The 9,673-nt window shown below is 36.5% G+C and overlaps 1 protein-coding gene across 1 annotated transcript; it reads left to right on the top strand.

Annotated features, from left to right (window-relative positions):
* Positions 1–3,253: 3,253 nt before the first annotated feature.
* Positions 3,254–8,847, top strand: LOC122670624 (MDIS1-interacting receptor like kinase 2-like). Its single transcript, XM_043867568.1, has 2 exons — positions 3,254–5,729; positions 8,451–8,847. The coding sequence occupies exons 1-2, from the start codon at positions 3,344–3,346 to the stop codon at positions 8,810–8,812; spliced, it is 2,748 nt and encodes a 915-aa protein (XP_043723503.1). The 5' UTR covers positions 3,254–3,343; the 3' UTR covers positions 8,813–8,847.
* Positions 8,848–9,673: the final 826 nt, after the last annotated feature.

Genomic DNA, 9,673 nt, shown 5'->3' with positions numbered 1-9,673 from the left:
GAGTAACAGTTTCTACTGGTTTTTGAACAAGCTGTTGAAGGGTAGCATTGATTGATAAAATGCGTGGGGAGGAAGCATTACTATAAGCAGCATGAAGGACGTCCCAAAGCTCCTTACTTGTCTCACGTCCGACTGCAAGTGACATGGCTTCATCAGAAAGAGAGGAGATGAGTATGCTCATGATTAAGGAGTATTTTTCCTCCCATTGTTCGACCTGGGATGCATTCTTGGGGTAGTGATTGGAGCCAGTGACATAGCCATAGAATCGTTGGCTTTTGAGATAAGGAACAATCAAGGTTTTTCAATAAACGAAATTTTTAGAAGAAAGCTTGATGGAAAGTATTTGAGAGAGGCTAGGTGTAGGTGGAATGGTGGAGGAAGTAGAGGATGAGTTTGGGGTGGAAGGAGGGGAGCCCATATCGTCCAAGCTAGAGAGGACGTTGGAAGGTAGGATATGGAGAAGATAGACAAAAAAAAGAAGAAAAGGGAATGGGTTCTCTTGCTCGGTGGAGCTAGAGGCTCATGATACCATAATGGGATTGATATTTTATGTGATAATGCATACATTTAGATGGCAATAATGAGTGTATATATAGGTGAAGGAATCCAAATGTTGGAAGCTCAACCACCTATAATACACATACCAGAAATAGAAAATTACAATATTGTGTCATACTATGTATGAAAGATTGAGAGAGATAATATAGAGGATTGCATGGGATTGTATGCTTGATGCTCAAGCAATGGTAGATATGGAAAGAAATCGGGTACGGTTGGAAATGGTCTGATAGAAGCCTATTGCGTCAGCAACCGGCACGAAAGCTCTAATCTAATAGGGGTGCAAAGCCCCCGGTGGAGCAGCAGTCACCAATGCCAACGAGAATCTTGTTGTAGCTAGGAGGTCATTCCCGCCTCAGTAGCAAATTCAGGTGCATCAACAGCAAGAACAGGCACAAGTGGCTAATCCTTCACAAAATACGGGAATCCTTCGAAACTTATTGTCTGATTACAATGCGCAACTGCCTGTGTAGAACCTTGAAACCATTTGACCAATATTAAGTGTGAAATGAAAGAGGACGGCCCAAGTGGCAGTTCTCTCCGTCTCGCAATAGGAACATTCTTGCTACAAGTGTAGTAGCAAAATTTGTCCTTCTGCAAGTGTAGTAACAAAATTTGTCCTTACTGCCCGAGGTTGGTCAGTCAATTAGACTTGGACTACTTGACCTTTTTTTCTACAAACTTGCATGAGAAATACGAAAAGTCGTTGCCAATTAGTGAATCTTTTTTCACAAAAAACAGAGTGGGCCACCTTTTATTTGAAAAAAATAAACAGGTGGGTCCCTTTTGTTTACTTTAGCAGAAGGATTCAAGTTCAACCACAAAAAAGAAAAAGAAAATAATCCCAGATTCAGATTTGAGAGCTGATGTATTTTTATTTTGTTTTTGATTGTATTACTTTTATCTTGAATGGGAGCAGATGGCAATGGCTAAGGTGGACCTTTAAGATAAAATTTCTAGTCATGACCTCAGCATTTGCTGTTGGTAATGCCGAAGGTAGAGTAACAAGTCTTAATTCATTTTTTCTTTTTTGTTCAATCCTAGTATGCCTGGACTATAATATATAGTGTACATTTTTTCTTTATTGTATATTTATATTTTACCTGAACTTTAGCAGCCCCAAAAAAAAAAAAAAAAGGAAAGTAGACAATAGTCTATGAATTATTGAAATCTAATGCTGTGTTTGGTATGCATTCTTGGAATGCATTCTAACTCGATTTCGCATTCTTGGACGATAAAAAACAGTTAAATGGCACCTGTTTGACTGAAATCAAAAGTTTCCAGCTTGGGCGATTGGTAAGGACTAGTCTTATTGTTCCCATGTCTTGCAATTGTGTCCTGCCTTCACTTAGGAGATTGGGTTCAACCTCGAAGGAAGGATAAGGGGTTCCTTCTAATGCCACAATAGGAGTTACACCCATAAAACAAAAAAAAAAGGGTTTATAAACCTGCTGCAAGACTAGTTTTTAGCAAAAGGACCCAATTTTTTATACATGAACGTGTATGTACATGGTCGTGCCTTCAACCGTTGGATGACGGAGAGAGGGGCAGAAGTGTTGTTACACATCACCTTCTCTTCCCCCATCCAATGGTTAAAGACACAACTGTACAGCCTTAACAAAAATAATATATTTTAGAGCATAAAGCAACTTGTACCTATTGGCTATGGTGAAAGATTTTCTAGGCCAACCTGCTTCGCAAGGTTTTCGATCTAAGCAAGCCACCTATTTCTATTATGTGGAGGTATGATCTAAAGCAACTTGTACCAATGATAACTCAATTTGGATCTTCTACTGCCGAGTTGCTCGGTAGGACCCTACTGCCAAGACATTGCAAGGCATTAAATGATCGCCTTACCCCCACTCGGGCAAGGCACTCGGGAAGGGGTAAGGCGGTAATTTATCATCTTACTGTGTCTTGGCAGTAGGGTCTTACCGGGCAGCTCGGCAGTAGAGAATCAGGGCCCATGATAACTTACACCTACACTCTTACGTAACCATCGATACTATGCATGCAAGCCTACGTAACTACCCATGTCATACAACTTCATACATAACTCATGATAACTCTTGCACATAACAGTTCCAATTCCAGACTTTAGAAATTGCACAAGTTTAACGAGAGTTCGTCTTTGACAACACCCTATTTGTAGTAAATATAAATGACAGTTTTGGTGTACATCCACATCTTTATTACATTGATACGAGTCACAATCGACTATATGGAGAGTTAGGGGAGAATTTAATAAGAATTTGTCAGTGTCAATATCAATGGGAAGATACCACTTGAGGTTGGTCAGTCAACTCACTTTGGACTACTCGACCATTTTTTCAACAAACTTGATAGAGCCTTTCTTGACTTAAAAAACAGAGTGGGCCACCTTTGTTTGAAAAAAAAAAAACATGTGTGGGTCCTTTTTGTTTACTTCATTCGTAGGATTCACACTCAATCACAGAAAAGAAGAGAAAAATACCATTAGAGAGCACAACAGTCTATAAATTAGCAATCCAGCATAAACTGTGATCACAACAAACCCCGACTAATAACTCATACATACCCATCCATGGCCTACTCCACCACAACCAACTCTCATGCTCACACTCCGACTCTGTTGTTATTGTTCTTCCCAACTATTGTAACGTTTCTTTGCCTTAGCTTCTTCTCTTCCTCAACTTATGGTAGTAGATTTGAAGGAGAGGTTCTCCTCAAATGGAAAGCCAGCCTCCAAAGCTACTCTGACGTTGCTGCTCTCGGTTCTTGGAAGCTTACCTCACCATCTCCCAACATGAGTACTACAGCTTCATCAGCTATCCCATGCAAGTGGTTTGGTATAACTTGCAACAAAGTCGGAAGTGTGGTTGAGATTAGCCTTCCAGAAATGGAGCTGAAAGGTACGCTTGACAACTTGAGCTTCTCTTCCTTTCCCAATCTCGTCCGTCTAAATCTCAGCACCAATGAACTTACAGGAACCATACCCATGCATGTTGGTAGCCTCTCCAAACTCACCTACCTCGATCTCTCCTATAATAATTTTTTTGGCGTTCTACCTCCCTTAAGTAATTTAAGTTTGCACTTGTTATGCCTTCATCACAATGAAATCAGTGGTTCGATACCTTTAGAGATAGGGAATATGAAAAATTTGTGGAAGTTATCAATGAGTGGGAATAAATTCACTGGCATGATACCCCCTGTCCTGGCTAATTTAAGCAATCTTCGCTATCTATACCTGCTTTCCAATGAACTCAGTGGTCCAATACCTTCAAAAATTGGACATATGGAAAGTCTTCTTCATTTTGAACTATCTGGAAACAAACTTAGTGGTCCAATCCCTCATTCTCTGGGTAACTTAAGCAAACTAGAGAAGCTCTATTTGACTACGAATCAATTATCTGGTCCAATACCTTCAGAAATTGGAGATATGAAAAATCTGGTTGCCTTGGGGCTCTCTCGAAACAAACTCAGTGGTCCAATCCCTCATTCTCTGGTTAATTTAAGTAAACTAGAGATTCTCCTTTTGTATGACAATCAATTATCTGGAAGCTTACCTCAACGACTATGTCAAGGATCAATTCTATCTTTTTTGGTTGCAAACAATAGTCTCATGGGTCCTATTCCAGACTATAGAAATTGCACATGTTTAAGGAGAGCTCGATTTGACAGCAACCTATTGGAAGGAAATATAACTGATAGTTTTGGTGTACATCCACATCTTTATTACATTGATGTGAGTTACAATAGACTATATGGAGAGCTGTCACCAAATTGGGGAGAATGTAAGAATTTGTCGGTGCTAAAGATTTCTGGAAACAATATTAGTGGGAAGATACCACATGAGTTTGGTCAGTTAGTACGACTTGGAGTACTTGACCTTTCTTTCAACAAACTTGTTGGCGAAATACCAAAGGAATTCAGTGGCTTATCCTCTTTGCTTGACCTGAATTTAAATGACAACCAGATTTCAGGCTATGTACCAGCTGAAATCGGCAAGCTAATCAATTTGGAGCAACTAGACCTATCATCAAACATGCTAATTGGATCAATCCCACCACAGCTTGGTCAATGCTCCAAACTGTTGTCCTTAAATTTGAGATGGAATTCATTGAATGGAAGCATTCCATTTCAAATTGGTGATCTAGTAGCCCTACAAGATCAATTGGACCTTAGTCATAACTCAATCAGTGGACTAATACCACCACAACTTGGAAATTTGATAATGTTGGAAATTTTGAATCTATCCCACAATATGTTCACAGGCTCCATACCCCTTGCTCTCGAAGAGATGGTTAGCTTATTATCTCTTGATTTGTCCTATAATGAGTTGGAGGGTACTATTCCTAACAGTAGGGTTTTCAAAAATGCTTCCCCTCAAGCATTTAGAAACAACAAAGGGTTATGTGGTGAACTTCAAGGTCTACTTCCTTGCAATGAATCTCATACAATAAACAGACACAAAGTTATCATATCCATCATTGCTTCTTTGATAGGAACAATGCTCCTTGCATTTGCAATTATTGGTGTCCTCTTTCTCTTGCAAAAAAAAGTGAAAAAAGGAAATACAGAAGTAGCAAGAAGACACAATGGCAATATATTTTCAATATTGAATTTCGATGGCAAAATTGCTTTTGAGGATATTATTCAAGCAACAGAGGATTTTGATTCCAAGTATTGCATTGGAATTGGAACTTATGGGAATGTTTATAAAGCAACGCTACCTACTGGTCATGTAGTAGCCTTGAAGAAGTTCCATCCATTGGAAGGTGAGACCATAGTTAATGAGGAAAGCTTTGGGAATGAGATACGCATGTTAACAGAAATAAGGCATCGAAACATTGTCAAACTTTATGGATTTTGCTCTCATCCACAATGCATGTTTCTTGTTTCTGAGTACATGGAAAAAGGAAGCTTAGCACATATTTTGAGCAATCAAGCAGATGCTATGGAGTTGGATTGGCTGAAAAGAGTAAATGTCATCAAAAGTGTGGCTAATGCATTGTCTTACTTGCATCATGATTGTATTCCACCGATAATTCATCGAGATATTTCAAGCAAAAATGTATTGCTGGACTTGGAACTTGAGGCTCGCGTATCTGATTTTGGCATTGCAAGACTATTAAAGCCAGACTCATCTAATTGGACGTCACTTAAAGGAACTTATGGATATATTGCTCCAGGTATTTAAATTTATCACTACTATATACTATGTTTTTATTCTTGTTTATGGTTTCTTCAATTCCACTTCAATATATATTTAAGACTTGAGTTATTTTTGCTGAATTGGGCCATTGAAGTATTTGTTGTCAAAGTATCAAAAAAGGAAAAGAAAAATGTGTTTCTACCCTGTATCTTTGAGTCCAAGTGGAAGTACAGTTATTACAATTAGAAAATATCTTATTCAAACTTTAAAAGATCTAATACACAATCATGAAAACTTTTAAAAATATATATATTTTAGATTTTGTGAATTGCAATTGTTTTAGATTCTTAGGATGGATGTGACATAATCATCAAAACTTGGATAAAAAATGTATTTTAGTTTCTTTTAATTACAATAGGTCAAATGTTTCCACGCCCTATTGTTATGATTTTTATATGTTACCTAATAAATTCTTAATTTTGCATCAGTAAATACCCTTTAGATCTTTTTAACTTAAGCTAATGCATTTACTTTAAGATGAGTACAATATATTTTATTTAATTGAGTAATTCAATAAAAAAAGTAAAGTATTCCTTAAATTTCTTATATTCCCATGAATTTCATAGTGTTCATAAAGAAATTGGGCAAAAACCTTTTGCAAACTAAAGGAATTTCAGACATATGAAGGGGAAAAGAAAAATAGAACATTGAAATTATTCATTTGGAGTGCAAAAAGAAACCCTACTATATTTCGTAAGCTACCTTATTATATTTTGAAATAAATTATTTTCTTTTTTCAAATTATTATATAGAAAATAGGTTTTCCTATCACTACTACACTTTTCTATTGAATTTGAAACAAATTAGTATAGCTACAATTCTTTTTTGAATGCCCAAATCTTTAGGAGTCTAAGCCAACCTACAAAATTTCCTAATCAAGTCAAGATCTCAAAGTACAATTGGCCAAATAAATCTTAGGCCATCCATTTGAATTTATTTAATCAAGGCCAAAAAGTGAAAAAAACTTGGTGAGAGGAGTCGAGAGGCCAAAATAAAAACAATGTTTTACTTATGTAAAACTTGTATAGATAACATGCTAGTATCAAAAGCCACAATACTCACTAATAATAGAGGAATATTGGGCACAAGTTTCCTCCCAAACCATAGAGAGGAGCTTCTCTACATGAGCCACCCTTTTTTAATCACATGCCCTATTAGTTGGGACCTACATTTTGTGAAGAGATAGACCCCATTGTTCACATGTGAGGTTTCAGCCTCACAGAGTTTTCTTAGTAGCAAAATGAAGCATTAAAAGATTCATGATTACAAAGAGGGCGCATGGACTACCGAGAGGTGCATGGACAGAGGGTAAATAAATGAATTTGAGTTATATATTTGACACCTGAGGAGTCCAGACCTTGCTCTACTATATCTATCATTTAAAATAGGGATTTTCTTTTTGACACCTATTATGGTGTCAAATAATTTACAATTTTACTTTTTTACCCTATTAGTATAACATACTTTCTTTTTCTTTTTTCAATGAGGGTAAATACTATCTTTTCTTTTGGGTAATTGTATTACAATTCCTTACAAACAATTTGAAACAACACAAATTGTAATACAATAGATTAAGCAGTAGAAATTAGGCTTGACCTTTGGCTGAAATGAGAAGACCAAAACTTGAATTTGATGTAGAGTCACACCCGCAATAACTTGAACAAGCTTGAGGTTGAGTCACACTTTTGGTGCTGTCTTTAAGGTAATTGATGCCTCCTACTGCCAAGGATTGTTCTGCACCACTACCCCAAGATAAAACAACCTCCAACTAGAAGATAAGTAGTTCTTCTAGTCCCTTTGAAGGATCTAAGAGCTTAAGCATAGCAAACCTCTAACCTTACACAGACTTAGAAGAAAAGAGGGGAAGAAAAATAAACTTTATGTGATTGCAAAGTATGAGTATGAATGTATCTCAAGATATATTTTGCAATGCATTTGGTTGGGTTTATATAGGTCTAAAACCAATCCTTGCACACCCTTGAAATTCTCAAGAATAATCACCCATTAGTGACCAATTTAATTGGAGAATGAGATTTATGGACATGAATTGAAAATTAAATCCTAATTCATGGTCATTCTCCCACTATGGATCATGAAAGGCCTTAAATCCATTCATTCTCCACTAAAGACCATAAAAGGCCTTAACATCCATTCATTCCCCACTAAAGACTATAAAAGGCCTTAAAATCCCATAAAGAGAAAGACATGCCTATGGCCATGAATTGAGAAATTAATCTCATTCAATATTCTTGACCCACCTTCCCACTTATGATAGTGACCATGAATAGACTTTAGGGTACCCACAGGATGTTACAACCTTTGGAATTCAACCATTTTTCTTTGATCACATGGGTCCCACACTATAACAAAGCAATCAAATCCTTTTGAAACTTAAAATAAAATAAAAAATATATTAAATATATTTTAAATCTAACAATTTCACATATGTAATCGAAAAATGTGCATGACAATGACAACTTTTGATAATGATATAATGATAAGTCATTTTTCAACTATGTTTAGGAACCTTTTTTAGGAATAAGACAAAGGAAAATTAAAAGGTGTAAATTCTAAATAAAACTATAGAGGTGTCATTTACACAGTCCCTTTAAAATATATTTAGTTTCATATTTTTATTTTAAAGCTTATTTGCTATCTTATTTATATATTTTCACTAAGTCCCTTTCTTCCCTTGCAGAACTTGCCTACACCATGGCTTTAACTGAGAAGTGTGATGTATACAGTTTCGGAGCAGTGGCATTAGAAACAATTATGGGAAGGCATCCAAAGGAGCTCATCTCATCTTTTACATCACTAGTTGGTCAAAAGATGCTATTAAGAGATTTGTTAGACCCATGCCTCACTTTTCCATCAGATCACAAGGTTTCAAAGGATATAGTTTCTATTGTCAGAATAGCACTTGCATGTTTACGTAATCATCCACAATCCCGACCATCTATGCATCAAGTATCAAAAGAGCTACTTGTTCTCCGACAATCATTTGTGGAGCATTTTCATGCAATTACTCTAGGTGACCTAAATGATATTGATGTACAATAATTGGATGAATCAATTAATAGGGTATCTACTAATTATTTTTAGGAAAAATGTTCTTTGGCTTGGAGCGCCAACACTCCCCTAGTGTTCTATAGTGCCTATGGTTTGAGTTACTAAGATTGACCATCTCCATCTTTATGTCTTCAACTTTTGTGCATCGCTATTATCTTATTTAGTTTCTTCATGCTATTGCTTTCCTTTCTACTATTGATTACAATTCTTTGAGTTGCTTGGATTGCTTATTCCTTCCATATTCTTTGATTCTCCGTATCTGAGTGCTACAAGAAATTTAGACTCGAAAGATGATAGTTAAATATCTTCAAGTGTTTGCTACCATCCACTAGAGACACTGAACACAGGTTAGTGTACATGAGTACATGACTCATAAACAGGGGTTTAAACACAGAAAAGATGGAATCGATAAGTGAGGATTGGGATTCGACTCAAATCGAAATCAGCCGCAGTCCTTAAGAATCTTAGAATCTGTCCTCAGATCCCCCCCCCCCCCCACCAAAAAAAAAAAAAAACAGAGAATTTTTTAGATTTTTGGGTATGAATTGGTCGTATTAAATCGGTCGAAGTCACTATCGATCACAACCGATTCCAATCCATTTTGGATAGAAATCAGCCGGAATCAATCTTCAAATAAAAAAAGAGAGTTTTTTAGGGATTATGGGTGTCGATTGGTCGTATCAAACCGGTTATAACCGTGATCGGTCATTGCCCAATCTGATCAAATAGACCAATTCACCGATTTGATTCTGATTCATGAAACTCTGTTCGTAAATAATGTCTCTATATTTTGAAGATATTTCAGTTAATACCAAAGAGATTCCTTACGTTTATTTCCATCAGATGGGACTC

The sequence above is a fragment of the Telopea speciosissima genome, chromosome 8 (assembly GCF_018873765.1).
Source record: "Telopea speciosissima isolate NSW1024214 ecotype Mountain lineage chromosome 8, Tspe_v1, whole genome shotgun sequence".
Taxonomy (NCBI): domain Eukaryota; kingdom Viridiplantae; phylum Streptophyta; class Magnoliopsida; order Proteales; family Proteaceae; genus Telopea; species Telopea speciosissima.
The sequence above is the reverse complement of the archived record's forward strand: the minus strand, read 5'-3'. Positions and strand labels throughout refer to the sequence as shown.